Genomic DNA, 22,957 nt, shown 5'->3' with positions numbered 1-22,957 from the left:
AAGTAAGTGAAAAAATTCCACCTGCTCCCTTCAGGCCTACGCGCAGTGAGTGCACGGGCAGAGTGCACACAGAAAGGCAGGCAATTAGGTAAACCAGCCAAGAAATGATTGGCCATGCTTATTACAGTCCTGTGACAACCACAGATACTGGATTCTTTTTCATTTTTGTGTCCAAGCATTTGATTTATTAAATGCTGTCAGGATGTAAAGAACTACAACAAAATGTGCTTCTGAAATAAATTGCCCCAGGATACGTTAGAAAAAGGCCTGTTCAAGACTGGCACATCTATTGTGTGGTATTTCCCCCACTGCACGGTAGCTGGCTAACTGGCAAACACAGCAGAACAGTGGTCCTGCTCTACTGAATTTAGGGATGTTTACACTCCAGCAACCTCAGCTGAACAAACCCAAGCATCCAGCACTGGATAACACTGAAGCAAAGACAATAAATGATGAATGATAAATACCAGTTTTGCTCTCTCCTGCATGCAGCTTTACTTTCGTCTGATTTTGAGGTTGAAGACTATTTTTGTCCCTTGTGGAATTTTAAGAACTCCATCATAAATTATAAATTGGTTTCATGGGTGTCTGGGGTTTAGAAACACACTAGTCACATACATGTCTAATTAAGTTTTAAATTTTATAAGGAGGAGAGAAGAAAATGAGTAAGCTATGAACTAGCCAAATCAGGTTGCCCCTGAAGTGTCCTTCCCACACTGGTTAGGATATCCATCACTACTCATTTCTTTATGCATAGGCTCAGCTCATTTAGTCAAGAAGGGCGATGGTTAGCTGGATAATACAGTGGCTCTGTCCTGCTTTAATGAATTTATGGGAAGTTTACAGTCCAGCAATCTTAGCTGAACTTACCCAACATTGTGTCACATTTACCAAACTAATCAGCTAGTCCTCATCCTCAAAACTTTTTCTCTAGTAAAAGTGAAACATAAAAGCAAAGTGAAACATAAAAGCATAAAGACATAAGCACAATATAAGCAGGGTTACGTTGGAACAATATAACATTTTTCGTTGTCCTTATAAGGAGCTTATAAGTTATGTAGCCTTCAAGTGCCTGTTTAAAAATATGTGAACCAGAGACAGCATTATTAACTGATTCAGCTAATGCTAATTAGCTAGCTAGAGCTTATAAAATCTACCAGTTGTTCATTATGTTGTAAAGCTGAAAAGCTCAAGACTCCATAAAAATGCTCAATAGTCACATTTATTTGCTCACCATCAGTCCATTGGCCACCACGGAGCAATTCACTATCCATTATATAAATATACAGTATACAAGCATCCAGTTAAACTATCCAGTTGATGAGGAAAACGTACTCCTGTGCAATTCTCTTCCCCGTTTTATAATTTCAAGTAGACTTGAGGGTGCAGAAACATTTTTGACATCATTGCCTTTTCATGAACAGCTTCTGTTTCTTTTTGATGCTGATAACTCTTCAGGCAACCTTCCCCACGAGCATGTCTCGCTTGATTTGTAATTGTCATAGAAAGAGCGCAAGGCATGGAAGACAAGTACACTCTCTAATTACACAGAGATTTCAGTCAACAAATGCTCTCAGTTGGTTGTCATAAAACAGCAGCTCGCCAATTATGCAGTCATGTGTCTGTAGTTTTGAGTTTGGGTTCGCATTGCACAAAAGACACAGTTAGGGTTCTTAAAAATGAGCAACCTTTGTAGGTTCCTCAAATAACCAATGCATAAAAGGGTTTAATAGGGTTGTGAACCTTATATCTTACGTGAACTTTTAGACAAGTCGCCATCCCATGTGTTTTCTGCAAACATATGTTTATAAAAATCCAGTGGCAATGACAGAGATAATTAAATTCCTTTTATTACATATTAACAAAGAACACAATTCCATTCCTGCATCCAGATGTGCTTCATGTACAATATGTGCATTGCACTGACAATGGAATGTGACATTACATGTAGAATGGATTTAAGAGATATAATAATGTTCACCATGGAGGGAACAAATAAATGACCAGTAGCAAAAATGTACTTCACACAAAATGTCACAAATTTTCCATTACAATGATATTAAGAGGGACAACTGTCACCCAAAATTTTGGAGCATTTGTTTGCATTTCACCCTGTTGGTCCAAAATTCAATAAACATGATGTGGCTGTAAACAGAGAAGAGAAAAATCAGCATTGGGGAAAAAAAGGCAGTGTGGGTTTAGTTTACAATGATTGGACGACAGCCCAGACAAAAGTTCAGCCCCTTGACATAAAGCTCTGTCCTTCTTTGCCGCTCTACAAACCTGAGATTGAATTACTTAATTGACCAAACTGGAGCTCCTCAAGGGGCTGTCTTATCCTTATCAAACTGTGCAGCGGCCTGTAGTATATTTAGATTCTTTGAAAAGAGCAGCAGCAAATTTTTTAGATGTCCACCCAGGGGGCAATACTGTGACAGCTTAAGTACCCTTGACAGCTCAACTCGCCGTGTCAGAAAATGTGTAGATCAAAATCAAAGCTTTGTGTGGTACAAGTGAATAAGTGGTACAAGTATAAGTGAAACCTGCCGTTCTATCTTATTACAAAGCCAAAGGAAAGTTTCTGATGATACAAGCTTGAAGAATCTAAAAGAAAACACTTAGTAGAGTGAATGACCTTGACACAACTAAGCACAAAATAAAAGTTGTTAAAACAGTTGATATATAAGAATAAAATTCAATCAGAATACCATCATTCACAAACTGAATTAACAATAAATCTCACTGAATTCAAAAGAACAATTATATAAGGCAACATAAGAACAGAGAGAAAAAAGAATAGAGCAGAAGACATTGAAGCTGTGTTTTTCTAGCATTAAAGGGCACATGAAGGATCCATTTATACCTGAATGCTGTTATGTGATAGTGAATTTACTCAGTAATAAATCATAAACATTGGAAAATAATGTTTAAATAGTGAAATTGTGTGACCAAATGACTTATAACTGAAAATTTTAGAATTTACATGCAAATGATTAAACCAATTGCCCTATATATTATAATCATTGATGGCAAAATTCAATAAAGTATCTATACATTTTGTATATACTATATCTTGTAGAATTCCATCAGTAGAGAAACCTGTCTAACTTTGCAGCCATTCACATTTATAAAATCTCAGATAAGTTTAAAGAAGACCTATTATATTGCATTCCCAGCCCTATATTTTTACTCCTCCCGTGAGCTTGCTTCATTCACTCTGGTCGGTGTTTACATCTCACCGCACGCCAACGTTCAGGACGCACAGAGCACGCTGGTCGACTTGATACTGTGTGTGGAGCAGACAAACCCGGACTCCCTTGTTATTGTTCTCCTTAACTTTAACAGGGGAAATCTCAGCCAAGAACTCCCCAAATGCAGACAGTTTATAAAGTGTCCAACCAGAGAGGGGAACACTTTGGATCGCTGCTACACCACAGTTAGCAGTGCCACACGCGCTCCACTGGGAACCTCTGATCACGTGATGGTCCATCTGATTCCTGCTTACAGGCAAAAACTAAAGCTCTGTAAAGGCCGATTTATACTCCTACGTAGGGTCTACGTAGCCATACATTTATACATGTACGTAGGTGTGTCCGTCATTCTGCAATTATACCTCCAAACGTTAGTCGGCAGTAGCACTGCAGCGTCCACTATGCTGACTTTTTCTGGCCGAGCAGGCTAACTTCCAGTTTAGCGCTCTAACGTGCGGCTGGTGTAGCCTTTTCAAATGTTACCAACCGAATGGATCACATTCTGATGCGAAGTCATTTTGCTCGGGTTGCGATTCAAATATATTGATTCACTGTGTTACAGCCGCCGTTTTAGCCACTACTATAAGTTACTTCAAAGCCCTGGGTACTTCCAGTCTGCTCGGAGGCATTGCGAGGCTACCCAGCCGACCAATCACAGAGCTTACGGTCCGCGTCGACTCGACGTGTAGTTACATTTTGGAGGAGGTGCACGTCAGGTGACGGCGTAGCCTCTGCGTAGCCCCGTAGCCTACGCCCTGCGATTTGACGCAGAAGTATAAATTAAAATACAGGTTTAGTAGGGAGGTGCGAGAAGCTAAACGACTGTACTCAGAGAGACTAAAGAACCAGTTCTCTGCAAACGACGCCACTTCTGTCTGGAGGGGGTTCAGACAGATAGCAAACTGTAAACCCAAAGTCCTCCACTCCATAAACGATTCTCGCCTGGCAAATGAGCTGAACCAGGTCTACTGCCGCTTTGAGAGTCAATCGGACACCATCCCCTGTGACTCCTCCGCTCAGCTTCAGCCTCAGTCCACCACTTCTTCCCCTCCCTCCTCAGAGCTGGCCAGCTCCACCCCCTCCCCTGCTCTCTCCATCACAGAGAGGGAAGTCAACGGTCTTTTCAGGACGCAGAAACCCCACAAAGCAGCTGGGCCGGACTCTGTCTCCCCATCCACCCTGAAGCACTGTGCTGATCAGCTGTCTCGGGTGTTCACAGACATTTTTAACACCTCACTGGAGACATGCCATGTGCCAGCCTGCTTCAAAGCCTCCTCCATCATCCCTGTCCCCAAGAAAGCAAGGACCACTGGACTAAACGACTACAGACCCGTCGCCCTGACCTCTGTGGTTATGAAGTCCTTTGAACGCCTTGTGTTGTCCCACCTAAAATCCATTACAGACCCACTCCTGTACCCCCTGCAGTTCGCCTACAGAGCCAACAGGTCTGTAGATGATGCAGTAAACATGGCCCTTCACTACATCCTCCAGCACCTGGACTCCCCAGGATTTCAGCTCTGCTTTTGACACCATCATCCCAACCCTGCTGCAGGACAAGCTCTCCCAGCTGAGCGTGCCTGACTCCTCACTGACTTCCTGACGGACAGGAAGCGGCACGTGAAGCTGGGAAAACATGTCTCTGATTCCAGGACCATCAGAACCGGATCCCCTCAAGGCTGTGTTCTTTCACCCCTTCTCTTCTCCCTGTACACCAACAGCTGCACCTCCAGTCACCAGTCTGTCAAGCTCCTGAAGTTTGCGGATGACACCACCCTCACTGGGCTCATCTCAGGTGAGGATGAGTCTGCCTACAGGTGGAAGATCGACCATCTGGTGACCTGGTGCAGCCAGAACAGTCTGGAGCTCAACACTCTGAAGACAGTGGAGATGGTCGTCTGCAACTAGTCTCATTAACAAGGCCCGGGTCCCCCACTAACACTCCCCCATCTCAAATGATAAAAATGTCTCTGCACATGTAAATACTGTTTCATCTCGTGTCGGGCACAGGCCTGGCACGTCGCACATATTTGTTGTTGATTGTTGGTCTTTGTTGTTGTATATTTTTATGTTGTCATAAAAGCCCACTGTCTTCTGATTGGCCAAGACCTGAAGCATGTTACCAGGCTGTTGTTGTTTTTGCTGAGCGGTACACACACACACAGATTATCCAAAAGCTAAGTGATCGTTGGGGGCAATGCGTTTACATACAAAGTCAATGTGAAGATGCGGTGTCGCTGCTGGAAGTTGAATGACCTAGTGAGCTCAGAAAATATGTGTCTGTAACTTTATTCCAGCTATCGTTGTACTTACTGTGAACAAGTTAGGATAACATAGCCCTGATTTCACATGTTTAAAAATCTGCATCATATTGTAGTTATTTCGGCATCAGTTTGATCCGTTTATTGCTATTAAATACAGCAAAATGTTTACTAGGGGTTCATACAGCTGTAGTAATGGCGAGTTGCGTTTATTCGCGCTATGGCGTTGTGTGTGAACACTTGGCAGTTATCCAGCGATAAAACCCCCGCGAGGAAAGGATTAAATTCTCGTTTGATCTGAATGCAGTTGAGTGTTGCTGTGCTGTTGCAATGCAAAGCAAATGACCATATGAGTCATAAAATGTGGAAAAGCATTTCTCCTTTAAATGAACCAGCAATAAACACAGAAGGCATATTACTGGTGCAATCTACAGTACTTGTGGCCAGTGATTTCCCTCATATACATATGTGGAAGATGTAAACCTGTTGAATGCTCCCTCCCAAATGAGCATCATGTTCACAAAATCCTGGTTAGAAATCATTAGGGCTGGATGGTATGGCCAAAAATATTAACACGATAAAAAGGTTCATATCTTTCGATATCGATAATTAAGTGCCAAAGTATCAAATAGTTATTTCTTTTGAGTTTAAGTGCTGATTTTTGCTCCTGAGTGAAAATTGAAGAAACCTGATAGTTAATTGTGCTTTAAATTCTTCTTTATGTTCAACACTTGATTCCGAACAGTGGATCACTTCACAAATCTGAGGTAGAACATTCAAAACAATTATGATAAAATCTTTGTCAACAAATATGCATGAGTAAAATTAAGTAAAAGCTTTTTTCAGTCCTTTTCTCAACAAAATAAAAATTGTAATAAAAAAAGTCCTAATTTGTGTATTCAAGTGTCTAAAATCAAACATTTATTGAATATTTATTGAACATTTGTTATATTGTTATTGAAAAAAATTATATCATGATAATTATTGTTATTGTTTTATTGTCCAGCCCTAAAAATCATGAGGCATAAAGAAATGTATATTTATGCAATGCTTCTGTGATAAGAGGAAGGCTAAAGTACTGTCACGTCCCTCACAGTTCTGTCTTCGACACTGGACCTGCTGGATCTCAGTGAACCTGGCGACAGGAGGAACAGCAAGGACAGGAAGAGTCCCCTGCTGTCCCGGGGCAACGTCCAGAAGAACAACCCACACAGGAAGAAGACGGATGAGACGGAGTTGATCCAGGTGGAAGTAGAACAGACAACACCGAGCATGAGAAGCCCAGAGAGAGCATCACTGGACTCAGGTAGAGATGGGTTGTAGATTTTTTACAATCTTTTAGAAGAGTATAGACACTGGTACAGAGAGAAAAAGCATTTAACAACTCATACACTAGAGATACCTATATGATTTCACATAGTACCCTGCCCTGCTTTATCTTGCTATCAACCACCTCACCCAGTTTCTCAAAAGCCATAAAACTCCCACAAACCACCCAATCTCCTACATACCTCAGCAACTCGGATTCCCATCATCGCCTGTGGAATTGACCTTGCACATCTATAAGATGGGCCAAAGAAGGATCAAGACAATTTACTGTAATGAAAGGAATCATGTTATAAGACATTAAGAGGAAACAGCCAGTTACTTTCGTATTTGCCTGTTGAAAAGGTTAAATTCTTCAACGAGAACTAATTATGCAGAAGGGGTCAAAATACAGTGTGGTGAATAATTTATAGCAGTGAGATAGATTATAACTCTAACGTCAGCAAATGTCCGGTTAAAATTGTGGGCTGATGTTTTTTTGTTTACATCCACAATAACGGTCTGCCTTTTTTAGCTCACTGTTTGTCCCATCAGAATGATTTCATTAGTGGTTGTGATCTGGTGTTAAAAGGTTTGTATTTCAAATAAAGGTTAAAATAACTAGTTACCCCCGCAATGGATTGGCGACCTGTCCAGGGTGTATCCCGCCTTTTGCCCGATGTCAGCTGGGATTAGCTCCAGACACGCGCTACCCTGTACGCAGGATAAGCGGTTGGCAATGGATGGATGGATGGCTAACTAGTTACTTTTTAAAATTAGTCTTACTGCTTAATGACATGGCAAAATTTACATGTACATCTTAAAACAGCATTAGTCCAAATTAACAGATTCATGAACTGTCTGGGTTGCTGATATTTCAGAATTTTATATTTAAATTGATTCATTTGATCAAAGCTGAGGGCTTTTGATGTGCAACCAATTAAATTAATAAAATTTTCTGTCATTTCAGTCTGTTTCATGATTTTATTATTATTTTATTCTTAAGTATTTTATTACTGTCACCAGTTAACATTGGTTCACCATTGGATAAATGGGAAGAGCTGAACCCCAACTCTGAGAGGAATGGCAACAGAAAATGGAAAATGGAGAGACGGCGATCTTCTAAAAATTCATCCAATGAGTTTCTGTGGTAAGTATTGTCCTGATAGCGACATTTTATAAGCCCAGTATCCAAACAAATTAGGCCTATGTTGGACAATTCAATGGCTTACAATTTACATCATGTACAGATTATATTGGCTTTCCTGTTTTGGTCCAGTTCACATCACCACTGTTTTCAGCAAAAACGCTCTAAAAATCAACTGTACGCCATCAGCAGACAGACAAAGTCAGGGAGTGAGTGTTGAACATTATGAGTAGAGTATTTAGCAGCTAAAGAGTCAGATACTTCCCTCAGGAGTTGGTGGAGTTAAACGGAGAGTGGTTATTGGACTTACATTCCCAAGGTGGCCAGAAGCACAGATCTAAATGACACTAATGTTGCTCCATATCTGCTAGATGTGTAAATTAACAATTGTTTCCCTACATGTTAGCCATCTCGCCTTTATAAGGATGTTGTTTACAGTTTTTTGTGCTGTCCCCAAGTGGCCAAAAGAATCTGTGTGTTTTAGTCACCTATTCTTAACCATACTCTTAACATCTATCCCCAACATTTACCACACCATAGTTGCCATGCACTTGTAGAAATTTAAAAATGTTGGCAGTGAACTGTATCATAGCTTTTGTCAAGTTGTCCAGTATCAGCGGAAGCCCCAGGATTTTGGGTCAGAAAACTGGTTTACAGGGGTACAAAAACTCCAAATTTGCCAAGGTGGCAGTGGAGAAATCTTATGTGCGTACATTTGAGATACTGCATCTCCTAGACTATAAGAAGTCTCAGAAATGTTCTACCTATCAAGTTTAGCACAATATGTCTGTACCATTGTAACCACCTATCTCTCTTCTACTTTAGGTCCATAGACTGTAAAACCCAATTGGAGTCATCAAATAAGAACTCCTTGGAAGCAAATACCAAAGTCGAGCCAGAGTCGGCCCTGGCATCTCAAGTAAGTGTTCAGTTTGAGAGGAGCAGGCAGTAATCATCATTATTGTATGCTCTGTCTGCACTTGAAATCAACATCCTTTTAAAGTGAGAAAGCTTCACACATCTCAAACAATATTGTTCTGACTACTCGTTAAGCCACCATAAGAATTTTATAAAATTATTAATTTAACTTGTTTATTTAACAACTTCATGTCAATGCAAAATAATGTAGCCTTAATATTTAAGCCTGTTTCTGATGAGAAACTCTGTTGTGTAACCCATCATTTTGTCCTAACACCTACAATTCTTCCATTTCAGCTCAACAGGCAGTATATTAGTGGAAGACATGTAAGCCTCCCTATGCATCCTTTCATATAATATTGAAAGACGTCTACATTTGCACCGGAAAAAAAGCATCACACCATCTCATAAAATTTGACTTAAAAGACAAAAAGAGGAGATTGCATTGAAGCCAAAAGGAGCCTTTGCGGAAATCCAGATATACTGTCAGCCTTGAGATCGTTCCTTTGTGGTGCTACGAGGTCCAAATGTCAAGCGCTTTCCTCCTGAGTTGATGTCTCTGTCTGGGTCTGCATTACGGGTATTACAGACGCCATTATTAGATTATTAGCCTATGAATTATTCAGTATTCTTACTCTGAGCCCATTACTGTTGATCTCGCCAAGCTAGATAAACATACATCACCTTTTCAGCACTAAATAATAGATATGGGATTAACGATAACCGTCCGAGACAGAAGGAACTTATTGGCAAACAAACGCATTAAATATTTTTCACATAGGAGTTACGTAGTAGATGACAGATACTGTAAACAGTGGTTTTAATTTCCTACTTGGCAGTTACTATACACACACACAAACTGAAAACACATGCAAACAAGGGAGACATGTGTTTACATACACTGGACTGACATGAAAAAAGAAATTTTACCCTAAAGGAAAAATCCACCCTCAGTTAGATATCATCAGGCGGAAGTGCCCAGTACAGTCCAGGAATGATCAAGTGATTTAAATTACTTGAACATGGGAGCCAATTCATGACCACAAGATCAATATGTGACATGACAAAATAATCTCAAATCAAGGTCCACTGACTAGGTTTTTCTAAGCTTTCAACTGCATCACAGTATTCATCATCAAATGGAACTGGTGGAAACTACTAACAAAATTTTGGTTTACCTTATTGACAATTTGCTAAACTCCTCTTCTGAACACAGATTGTCCAACCAGAGATTAGCAACCATTAATAGACACCGCATGCCTGTCCAGCTTTGGATGTTCTCTACATGTTGGTGGGTGGAGCACTTCTTTTTAGGTTTTCTAAAGCAAGCTTAAGTGTAAGAAATGGCTTTCTTCTTGTGTTTAAGTGAAAATGAAAAATTGTGAGTCTGGAAAAAAAAAACTCGTTGTTACTGAAAACTGGTTATTTCTGGTATTAAATGATACCCGGGCTGGTAATCTCTTGTCAGAATAACCAAATCTTTAGGGGGAATTAAATAAATAAATACAACCAGAAAGTGACAAAATGGCCAATACCTGTTTTGTAAACAATGTTACAGTGTTTCTGGGTGGATTTTTCCTTACTACAGCATACTGCAGTTTCTTCACACAACACAGCAAAGACTATTGTAAATGTGGTGAAATTTTATTTTACTGCATGCATTTTGTTCTTGTATATTAAAAATATTGTTATCTACAATGAACACATGAAGCAATTTCCAGAGTCCATTAATATTAAGATTAAGTAACCTCAATTAATCCTGTATAATGGAAGTTTGTAGAGATGGGAATTTATACAGGTACTGGCTGGTCTGATTGCCAAGCAGCCCTTTCTGGGGGAAGTCACTGACTTCACACACAGCAGCTGATTCTGCAGTCTCTGTAATGGATTTGCAAGCCCTGGTATATAGTCCTTGCTATTTACAGTAAATGTAGTGCCATATCACATCTGAGCATCAAAGGGTATCTCAAAATCCTTTACCCTTTACAGTTAAATGTGTTGGTGTAATGTGGAATAATGTAATCTACAACGCACTCTCATAATGCAAGACCACATGCATGTAATTGGTCAATTTTCATTTGCATAGCAGAACAAGGTTTGTGACTGAGAGGCTATCAGCATATCTCAGAGTTGGATATTGCATGTGCAGAAGCACGGGAAAGCGAGGAGTTGGGGGTTGAAATTGAGAAAGGCTAGATGAGAAGCACTGCATTCAGATGGAGGGTGGGGCGAGATGCTGACGGTAGTGATTCTGCTGGCTTTCCTAAGCATGTCAGAGGCTTTGTCGAGGCAAGGGTATTTACTCGTCCCTGAGAAAGCAGAGACGGCTGACCCTGCACACTCTCCCTGCCTGTCTCTCCCTCTGGCTGATTGTGTGTGTGATGTGGATGTGTGTTTGTGATGTGTTGTGTGAATGTGAGTGTGATTTATGGATTTTGTTTCTGTATATATGTATATTTTATGAAACGTGTGTGTGTATGTGTGTGACAGGCTCGCCTAAACAAGGAGCAGCGGTGGGGCAGCGCCCTCCTGTCCAGACATCAGTCCCTGGAGGAGGAGTTTGAGCGGGCCAAGGCTGCTGTTGAGGTAAGCTAAGTGCTGCTTGGTACACCTCACATCTGTAACCTGTCAACTGAGAGGTTGGCAGGTTACAGATCTCCGCCAATGACTTTCAATAAGACCAACAGGAAAGTTGGTGTATCAATATTAAACAGCAGAACTTTGTCTGCACTGTGCCCTGTCCTTGTCAGCTTTGTACAGGTTTTTTGGAAGTATTAGGGTGTACTAGTGGTTAAAAATTCTACTTAAAACATCCCTGCTCAACTGTTTTTCAGCAAGAAACTGAATCATAAGCAGCTCAAAAAAATTATTCTATAGATTACCCCTGACTGTAGCCCCATTTGCTTTAGGAGACAACTGCTTACTGTTGAGCTGCCCACAGGTGGCCAAACAAATCAATTATCCCAGATTTAAACAAGTGTTTTATTTGGCTATTCTTAACTACTACTACTCTGACTATCACCATCTTCCCCCAACATTTACTAAAACATAGTTAAGCCCTATTTGTTTAGGGAAGCATCTGTGCACCCCACTTTAACCACACACAACATTTATCAACATAGCCACCTAACCATAAGGAGCCCATTTTAGCCAGACTTTAAAACAAACTTGGATACGCATCACAAAGTTGATATTTATGCTTTATCAGAGGGATTTTTACCCTTTATTGGAGGGGTTTTCAAATAGTATGTTTCTATTTCCCAATGTAAAAGTCTTCAAGAAGGAGGACTGACTGGTTGGTACATCCAGCTAACGCCCCACCACCAATAAAGAGCAGCATACAGCCACTTCCCTAAACTAAAAAAACTCCAACCCTGCCACTAGGCCCCAACTTTATGAGAAAGGGATAGATAAATCCCTTGAGTGCATGTAGATATATTAAATATAGAGATGCAATAAAGTGAGAATTCTGTGAACTTTAAACCAAGAAAACATTTTTCAATATCACATTTCCAACATCATTGCCCATGTAGCCTCATAATCCTTCCAGCAGGTTGAATATATATCCACCTGAAGCCCTGCAGAACTAATTTCCATTTGACTCCTTTAGCCCTTTTATCTCTTTGTCAAATGATCACTATTCGGCTTCCTGCAATGTATTTGTCCCTGTGGTGCTAGCTGACAGTTTAATAGTCCATGCTATATTCATACACTCAAGTTCACAGGATGTTTGACCCAGAAAAATATTCACAACTTTCACCTGGCTTACAATAGGAAGGTAAATAAGTCACTTTATGGCCTGACATATCAGATACCGCAGGAGATGGCGAAGTTACAGTAATTAGATGGACAGGATAAAATAAGAACTTCCAATCCCTTTATTGAGATTTTTGGCATTAGGTTTGAATACTTTTATAAGTTTTCTTTCAGCTTGAGATATGTTTTCATGTCACATCACACTGGCCCAACAACAGCTACCTAAAAAAAACATCATTTCTGTACTGTACAGGAGTTTAGAGTTATTGTTACTTGCAATAAATCCACTATACCACTCAATGGACATCCTCCTTCCCAGAAAATGGTAGTGAACCCTGCAGTGTTGAGTTACTTTAGCTTTACTGAGGGCTAAAGTAAACTGTTGCACACTGAGCTTTGTGTAATGGTCAATAAATAATAGAGCAGGGACAGGAAGATGTTGAGAAATTGAGAGGCGCAGCTGCAGAGAAGTGGACCACCCGCTTGGGGATCCCTCCCCAAAGTTAGCGATGATGTCACATCTTGTATAAGCCGCAAGCTGCATCCTCACAAATAATTGCACAGTTTGAGTACACACGTCAGCCAGAGGACAGGTAAGAGATGAGATTCTGAGATGCTCCTGGGCAAGGTTCTGGGCATGGAGCATCGATTGGTAACAGTATCTCACAGCTTCGATCGGGTAGCTTGAGTGCTGGCCTCCACTCTAGAGGGGCTGTGATGCAAACGGCAAGCCATTTTGGCTTCAGCTGCCAATGTCAAAGCCCACAATCAGATCATTTCCATTTAAGTAGCTATGCATATGCATGCTCGTACATACTTACAAAGACATGGAGGTAGAGACTGCTCAGAGGCACAAAAAACATTAAATCAGCACACTGCCTTTCTGACAATTCATTTAATTAGACAAAGAAGCCAAAAGTAAGAAAATTAGGACCCACAGAGGGAGCAGACAAGGAATTAGGCTCCCAAATATAATCCATTTTACAAAGCTGGCACTGGTAAAAACCCTTGAAAAGAGAGGTTAAATTGCAGTGGGCCTATAGAGGGAACTCAGCTTTGAATTCATTTACAAAGAGGCTGATAAAGAGATATTTTCCAAGTAGGTAAGTGGCTGTTAATGTCACAGGAGGACACTGTCAGTTACTCTGAACTGATGACAATGTAATACTTTTATTAAATAGAGAACCACTGGAACAGCTGCAGGGTAAATTGTGACTTCAGGGAACAATGTTTTGGCAGTGGGGTACAAGAAAGCACTCCCACAGTGGTGATAAAGACAAGATGAAGGTGACTGTGTGGCCTTTTGTTTGATTAAAACAGCAGCAGTCTCACTTTTATCTCACAGAATATTGGTCTGAGGCTGTTCTGGTTCTGTGAGAGATTGCAGAGGCAGTGCAGTTGCCTAGAAGTCAGAGATGCAGGCTTGTGATCAAAAGGTCAGTGATTTTAATCCACAGATCTGCTGGGAAAATACAGATGGGGAAAGTTAATGAGTAATGCTTTCACCTCCCTCAACAACTCTCATCAGCATGCCCCCAAGGAGACCTCAAAACTTTTCCAGTGGAGCTGCAAGGTTTCCAACATGAGAATAAGAGAGCACATGGCAATTACCAAAAACCCTGCAAGAGTAAATTCAAATTCCACATTATTATCCCCAAGAAGAAATTAATTTGGTGAGAGTTGCATACAGGGGTGTTTGTAGTATAAGAAAGTAACAGAAAATACATACTATTAGGGATAGAGACCACTTCCTTTAACCTAAGTGCAATAGTTCTGATCTACCCAAATTAACTGCACGAGGGGGAAAGAACTAGAACTAATTCAACCAAACTAAACAACGCAGGTTTGAAAATACCCTCAGTCCACTTCTAAGCAGACTCTGTTGCAACAGCAATGCAATGCAACAGCAGGATTTTAGCACAGTGGATATTTGATTTTAGCATAACCTCAAAAGCTAAACTACTATTTAATTCATCGTCTGCCGCGTGACCTGTTAAGGAAGCAGTCTGTATAAGTGACACAAATATTTATGCAAATCATTTGGTTACCATGGTAACATATTTACCACCTGATCAATCAGAAAGTGAAAAGGAGTTGTGCTCAGATAAGATAAGGATAGACAGACACATAGATATACTATCCATAAGTAGAAGTAAAAAAACTTATAGATATGTGTCATCGACTATATCTGTGTAGAGACTTTGTTGTCCAACCAGTAGTTCATGCAGAGGATGTGAAGTGTTGTCCATCATTTTGAGCAGTTTTGCAACATTCCTCTCTCCACAACCAACTCAAGAGGCTACATGTTCATCTTCTGGCCTTAAAGGCCAATTTATTTTTTTTGCGTCAAGTCTACAGGGTAGTAGGCTATGCGCCATCGTGAGCATTTATACTTGTGCGTTGGTGTCTGTGTCAATCTGCAATTACACCACCAAAAGGCTAGCTTCTATGTTCCACTGTCTTGAGTGTCTTCTTTATTGGTGTAGGCTACTACAAACAGTGGCGAATGAAACTGAGTGTTGAACGTTAAATGTTAAACGGCTGCTGTTACTTTTAAATTGAAATTACTAAAACACAGAGACGAGAAAAGGCATCGGAGGGGATGGTATGTCCGACCCTTGAACCGGTTGAGGCAGAAGAAGGACAAGCCGGAAATGCGTAAGAGGAAATGCGATGCTGGCAAGCCAGTCAATCTTCGTGGCTATCAGCTGTAATTCCCTGGCCACAGTAGATCTATGTGTTGTTATCACAGACATCCATGTAGTGGGTCATGACATTGTTTGCCAAAATGCATTCATGGCACATTGTCCACTGAAATGTAATGTATTATTCTCTGAGTGACATTATCTTCTGGACTACAGCTTCCTATTTTTGTCTCACTGACCAGGGACTTGGCCTATGCAGCAGAACAGAGGGTGGCTCATCAACATTAAAAGGCCAGGCCAGCCCTGCTCTCTTTTTTTTCCTAAGGCTGCTCTGTGTCACCGGTAAATAATGAGACTTTTTGTGATATAAGCCCCCTGGGAAAAGTGGATATGTACACCCTGTTCATGTGCTTTGTTTTCTTCTAAAGGTTGAGCCTCAAGTTAACACAACTCAAATTGACATAAGAAGTTAAGGTTAGAGTTGGATATTTAAGATAAAATATTTTTACTGAACATCTTATTACAGTATCTGATTCTGGAGGCAAACCAGTCGCTCCAGGAATTTAAAATCATGCTAAACCAACAAATGAACGGAAATTCAAACATCTCTAACAATTTACCAAACTAACAGAAGGGACCTGCTTTAGTTAATAAGGTCTTAACAATGTTCATTTCAGCAGTACAAACACTTAGCAAGCAGATCATGAAAAATGTGTCACTTGTGTGAAATAGCGTGTTTAATGGTTGCCAAAAGCCTCAAAGCATATAGGCCGTTTGACTGACATATTTGAATACATGGAAACAGTCCAATGAATATATGCAAACTCAAAAAAACACAGGATAAAGCCTAATGTTGTTTGCTTGGGAACAACTGAATATGTTGCCTTATATGGGTGAACTGACACCAAACAGGCCTTCTCAGTGATATTAATTATGATCATTAATTATTTCTCTCTATATTCATATATCTATTCATACAGCTGTGCTTTTTACAATCCTTTATGATTTTGTTTTCGCAGTCAATTTACGACGAAATAAAGTCTGAGGTAATTGTTTTGTACCACTCTTTTTAAGAGCATCAGTTTCTGTGTTTTAGCTGACATAGCATGAATTATTAGGTTCTACAAATTACCTTCCTGGCAGTGTGCCTTTATTTTCATTGTATATATTACCTCAGTCCACCAGACTAAGAAACACTAATTGGATTCTAAAGGCAATACATAAAGAAAAGGGGATGATACCAACAGCAGAGGGTAAGTGTCACTTCAGTATGTGTTCTTAGGCCATGATTATACATGTTGTCAATAATGTATTGATAAAGAAACTAATGAATCACCGACCCATCTAACCCCTGGTTTCTTTCCAAACACTGGTGACACATTTGGCGGCAGGAAGCACTCTTGATTCAATCCATTGCATGTGACACTTCATCAGAGAGGCTGAAATTAGAGTCCCAGCCATGGGTTCGCTCCAGTGATACACAGGATATAAATGACCTCGCTGTATCTTTGCCTTGTTCCACATAATTAAACTGCCAATGTCAGTGAAAAAAAATGCCTTTAACAGCCTTACAAAGAAATATGACTACATTTCCTGTAAATTAAAAACATGTCCTTATTTGCTCCATTTTAATTCTGTGAGCAATTTGATGTCACCCGACGTGCAGTTAGGGGGCAAGTACCACACCAGATAGGATTTCACAGCACAAACTATTTACTGTCTATACAATGCAAATAACGACATGATGGACTAGGTCACCATGGAAATGGTAACATGGAAACAGGCCCACAACGTGATGAAAAATAATTTAAAAAATGCAGACTATATTATTTAAATGAGCACATAGCATGAGAACCATTCACATGACCATAAAGTTGAAGATCGCTAGAGTCCACGAGCAGCGCTGGGCTGTGCATCAATTTTGCTGCAGGACAGTTGGAACCACCCTTCATGTGCCTTTTTGCCACATATAAAGTAGCAAGGGTTCAAATTAACAATGTACATTTATTCAAGTATTGTACTTAAAATAAATACAAGTTAGAGGTATTTATACTTTACTTTGATGTTTGCATTTTAAGTTACTTTATACTCCAATACATATTGGATATAATGAACTCCATTACATTTACTCTACAGCTTTTCAAGTTGCTGTGCAGAGTCCAAAACATTTGAGCAGTTTATAAATGATGACGTTATGTAGGTTAACAGTTTATAAAGATCTACCTTAACAAGCCACATCATGAAAATGCTGCTTCAAGGCCCATGCCTCTTGTGATTATAAAACACCTTTACAGTACATCAATATTTATAGCACAACAGAGAACAGCTTCCAACAGCGTCAGTCCATGTGATCTAATGATAAAAAGCGGTAATCATTCACCCCTTACCGATACCAGGTACTCTTCCTGAACTCTTATGAATGGACTAAATAAGCCATCAATTTGAAGGTCTTTAAAACACAAGGAAAATTACACATGTTTTCTGTTTCTCCCAGATCACACACAGTTCTAATCTGAACACCTTTTTTCTTCCATAGATTATGGACTATATTATCCCATGCATATTCAAAAGCCATCAAGACTCTTATTAAGACATGCTTTCATGACATGCGTGTGTGTGGGAATTAATAATTATTGCTTTTGAGTAAATAAATGAAACATAACTATAAAAACACAAAAATAAAAACATTACTATAAAAACCAAATGAAACCACTGTGGTCATATTTATGTGAATTTCTTATAAGGCTTCAGTGGAGAACCAACACCGTTACATGTACAGTATGTACACTAGTTCCTGCTACAAATCCGTTCAACATCTATGTATCTCCTGGCTCCACCTCAGGAACTGTTGGTAGTGCATTTGTCTGAGAGTCAGCAGTCAGTAATTACCTTCCATGTCTCACCATGAAGGGCCACACTATGGCCTCCATGTCAATCACAGGCTTCTAAGATGTGGAGATGAGAAGACCTTTGACATAGACACACACATATTCCTACATTAGATGTTTCTGACCTTGCTCCCCTCTGCATTGTCACTACACACACACGTACTGTATACAGTGCTGTCCTATACTGACGGGTTTCTGGCTATGCAGCACTCAATAAGTCACATGAGGCTGTTCTGCTCTGTTTGGCATTATTCTTCCCGGTTTGCTCTGCCTCTGACAGGAAGATAGCCAAAAATCATGGACTCAGCCAACTGTATGAATACAAGATTAACATGAAAAAAGAGGCATGACTGCATCTGTAGTGATGATGCTGAATGTGTGGAGCAAAGGCATAGTTCACAGGTGTATGTTTTTACCACAATAGGAAGAAATGAACAAGACAGAAAAATAACCTGTATATAAAACTGAATATATTTAAAATACTAAAACAAGGGTGGTGCGGCGGTTAGCACTGTTGCCTCACAGCAAGAAGGTCGTGGGTTTGTTTCTGTGTGGAGTTTGCACGGTGTCCGTGTGGGTTCTCTCCGGGTGCTCTGGCTTCCTCCCATCATCCAAAGACATGTAGGCTAGGTTAATTGGTGTCTCCAAAATTGACCTTAAGTGTGGTTGTCTGTTTATATGTGGCCCTGCGATGGACTGGCAACCTGTCCAGGGTGTACACCACCTTTCGCCCAATGTAAGCTGGGATTGGCTCCAGCGCCTCGCGACCCTGTACGCAGCATAAGCAGTTGCTGATGGATGGATAATAAAAAAAACACAAAATGTCATAACACATAAGTGAAATAAACAAAAAGTCATTTTTAGGAAGTGTTTTTTTTTTAAAGTGATTTAAAAAGAGAGTTTGCAGCCCTGATCTCCTCAGGGAGGTTATTCTACAGTCTTGGAGTATAAATCTGAACCTAGGAACAACCAGGAATGTCGCATCCGAAGATCTGCTAAATAACTTGGGGCTAGGTCTCTCAGGGCTTTGTATGTAATCAATAATACCTTAAATTCAACAGGCAGTGTTGGGAAGCCAGGAGCTATGCAATGGGATCATGTTTCTTAGTCCAATCCAGGCAACAATAATCAATAATGAGTCTGGTGGTTGAAAATCAAGGAGGACTGAAACACATGCAGGACAGAAATAATACATTATCATACATTAATTTATAGGTAAGCTCTGCTAAAAGGCTGTGACAATCATGGTCAATCTCATTCAATACTTTCATTCTCTTTGAATACATGGCACTCCCCGTCATGACACACTAACAGTAGGAATCCTGTGGAGAGTTTTCCTCAAGGGAAGCTTATTGGTCTTTGACATGTTAAATATTGTGTGGTCATCTTGTTTTCCTTTTCCTTCCTTTGGGGTCTATTAATATACTATTATGATACCATTATGTTGGTGCGACATTGCAATCTGCTCTCTGCGCCGACACAAAAATAGAGCCCTAACATGCTAACATGCTGACAACGGCTATGTCTGATGTCTAGCATGTATACCGTTTTTTTGCCATCGTAGTTTACCGTGTTAGCATGCTAACACACGTTAGTTGGCAGTAAACACAAACCACAGCTGATGGGAATGTCATTAGTTTTGAAGGTAACCAAAATATTAGACCAGTCAAAATGTTCTCGTGGCACTAGATTAAAAGTCAGGGGATCACCAAGCTATTACAATGCCACGTGAGGGAAACATTAATGATTAAATTTTTATGCCAATCCTTCCAATCCATTTCTCTAAAAGACAAAAATTTCTAATGGAAATCCATCAAATAAATTTCAGTCGGGACCAAAGTGATTGAACAACAAACTGACATTGCCATCCCCAGACCCACGCCAATAGCATGGCTAAAAATTGCATTACTTCCCATGCACCACAATTTTGGTGTGAAATGCACTGCATGAATAAAAGTTTCATTACATTATTAGGTTTCAAGTAAAACACTGGTAAAGTGTAAAGTCACCACATGGATCTTTTAATCAGCTCTCACAAAAACAGGTATGCAACAAGAAGATGATAAAAACAGGAGAGATAGTGTGTGGTCCTGTTAAATAGTTTTATTTAAATCGCATGATGCAGCTTTTTGAACACACGGAAGCTGTTTCAACTCCTCTTGGCTAAGGCAGATAAATAGAGTGTTGCACTACTCAAAGTGGGAAGAGATAAAGGCAACTATAATCCTCTCTGTATCACTAAAATTCATGATGGTTCTAATTTTAGCAGTGCTCCAAATATGACTAGGTTTTGAGTATCTCTTTCAAAACCACAGCTTGAGTCTCATCCGACTCCTCAGTTTTTAGAGATAGGACAGGATATGTATTTATTAAGCATCAAGAACAGGTTGAATTTGTATGGTATAGTTTTCTTTCATATGTGAAATGGTTAATATTTTTTTTTAAATATGCAAAGATGAAAATGTATTTGCCTGGAGTAAGATGTTAAACAGGGTGTCATCTGCAAAACAATGAAAGTACATTTCATGATGTGTAATTACACACACAATGTGCACCTACACTCTGATCAGTGGGGCAGGAGCTAAATGGTCATCAGTGCTTACTTGTCACTAAAGACAAGACCCAATGTATGAATTCTGCAGTATTCAAGATGTCCAGTTTCATTCAAATATACAGTAAGCAACATTATACATTAACATTATACTTTTCACATGGTTGTGGAATTTGTACAAACATAGAAACAATTTAACCTGCCATCTAAATATGAAAATTGGAGTTTGAAGTTCTTCCACAACACTTACCCTGTCAACCACAAAAAACAATCAATCAAACAAAAAAGTAGAACATTGTATGTCTGACTCATGATTATATTTTTTCAAGTTGCTCTGCATTCTGCCTCATGCACTGCATCTTCTTCAAACTGCTCATTTGGTCTGATCTGGATTTCAGGCTTAACCCAAGTTGAAAACATGACAAAACCCTCAATTAATCTAATGAGGCAAACTCAGCATCCAAACAACATTGCAGTCATTATAACTGTTAGTTGCAGAGGCTTTTGAGACACTGTCGGCACAACTGATTGCTGAGGTGTACAACAATTTCTGGCAGCAGTTTAGTGCAAAAACTGTAATGTGCACTGTTTTCTTTTTAGCAAAGTAATAATCGCTTATCTTGACTTATGACGTCTCTTTACTGACCTACTAAACAACTGGCAGTAGATGCTGGCAGGTTCACTATGTTGATGATCACGGTTTTTAAATGAAGTGTAAAAGCTATGTTTCTTTGCAAGTTGTTGTTGCATCCCATTACACATTGGTGGTGCCACCCATTTGTTTATATTTGAAGTGCAGATAGTTACTTATACCTTGACTTACAAATGTGTTGATTGATCAGTACTGTATAGCTTATAGCCAGCCAGTGAGCCAGATAGACGTGACATTTGCAACTGTAGGATGATGGGAAATTACAAGGGCTGTTGTTCTTCTGTGCACTAATCAGTCATTCCCTCTCCTCCTCCTCCTCACCTTCTCCCCCTCCCACATCTATCCATCCCCCTTGCTCTGCACCGTGTCCTATTCTCTCTCTTGCTGACGTCTGTAGTCAGATACCGAGTTCTGGGATAAGATGCAGGCAGAGTGGGAAGAACTCGCTCGGCGGAACTGGCTGACGGAAAACGAGCAGGCGCAGATTCCCTCCAGTGTCTCTCCACATGAGAAGGTCACTGTCATTAAAATGTTACAATGAGCATGTGCAGACATTTGTCTTGATGACAGTGATGTAGAAATATACAGTGCTGATGGCTTCTGTGATGTAAACAATGCATGCTTGTCTAGAGTTATACTGTAAAATTAGTTACCCAATAAAAAAAGTAAGGATGTTTAGTACTTTTTTTAAATGTCATGTAGAAAAACTGCGGTCCTACATTTGTAGAGCTCACAGATTCTTCTCGCAGAGAGTTCTTCTCGCAGAGAGTTAGATGAAAAATCAATACAACTCTCATGTCTGTATATTACATATGCTTGAGCCAAGAGGTGATAAGCTTAGCTTAAAGCAGGGGGAAACAGCTAGCCTGGTTATCTCCAAAGTTCAAATATATGCCTACCAACACTTCAACAGCGCTCATTATGTCACACTTGTGATTTAAAGACATGACAGAGATTCAAACGCATGTGATTGGAGTTTCAATGTCACCGCAAAGTTGCCTGGCAACCAGCAGAGACCAGAAGGTTACACAACTCTGCAAATCGACAATTTGAAGTTTTTATATTTAGGTATACGTTTGGATGAAGCAGATTAGATATATTGTCAGTGAATTAGTGAGATTTAGTGGTGCTGTTGGGTGGTTTTGACAAAGGAGATAGCAAGCAGAGATTGCTAGCTGTTTCCCCATTTCCAGTCTTTATGCTAAGCTAAGCATCTTCAAGTTCTAGCTTCATACTTAATGCACAGATAATAGGTATTGGTCTTCTCACCTAACTATCTGCAGAAAAACAAAAAACACATCTTCCGACATGTCAAACTATTTGTTTAAACCCTCTTGTTGGGTGTTGACACATAAGAGTAAAATACAAGCTGAAAACAGATGCTGCTTGAAAGAATTATAGAGCTTTCTGGTTTGTACACATGAGCGCTCGCTGTCATTCCTAAAACACACAAAGCTTCCTTGTACAGTTGTAAAGTTTACCAGGGAATTCAATCCTCACCCAAGTTGTTAGGTAACAAATTCACTTGAAAAGGTTACTTTTTACTATATGTATTGAATAATCACATTTATGTTAAGTTACTTTTC

General features: G+C 39.9%; 1 protein-coding gene across 3 annotated transcripts in view; it reads left to right on the top strand.

The window, feature by feature from the left end:
* Nucleotides 1-22,957, top strand: part of pex5la (peroxisomal biogenesis factor 5-like a) — a 112,182-nt gene that overhangs the window by 70,936 nt on the left and 18,289 nt on the right. For 2 of the 3 annotated variants that reach the window (XM_038715815.1, XM_038715813.1), the window contains 6 exons: nt 6,606-6,815; nt 7,841-7,964; nt 8,787-8,880; nt 9,177-9,206; nt 11,370-11,465; nt 21,769-21,885. In XM_038715815.1, coding sequence (XP_038571743.1) covers nt 6,606-6,815; nt 7,841-7,964; nt 8,787-8,880; nt 9,177-9,206; nt 11,370-11,465; nt 21,769-21,885 — 671 coding nt within the window. The remainder of the gene's footprint in view (nt 1-6,605; nt 6,816-7,840; nt 7,965-8,786; nt 8,881-9,176; nt 9,207-11,369; nt 11,466-21,768; nt 21,886-22,957) is intronic. The other variant, XM_038715814.1, reaches the window with a different exon arrangement.

Source organism: Micropterus salmoides, unplaced genomic scaffold (assembly GCF_014851395.1).
Source record: "Micropterus salmoides isolate LMB-PRFRI ecotype aquatic unplaced genomic scaffold, ASM1485139v1 Ms_hic_scaffold_13, whole genome shotgun sequence".
Taxonomy (NCBI): domain Eukaryota; kingdom Metazoa; phylum Chordata; class Actinopteri; order Centrarchiformes; family Centrarchidae; genus Micropterus; species Micropterus salmoides.
This window is presented reverse-complemented; position numbering and strand designations above follow the sequence as displayed.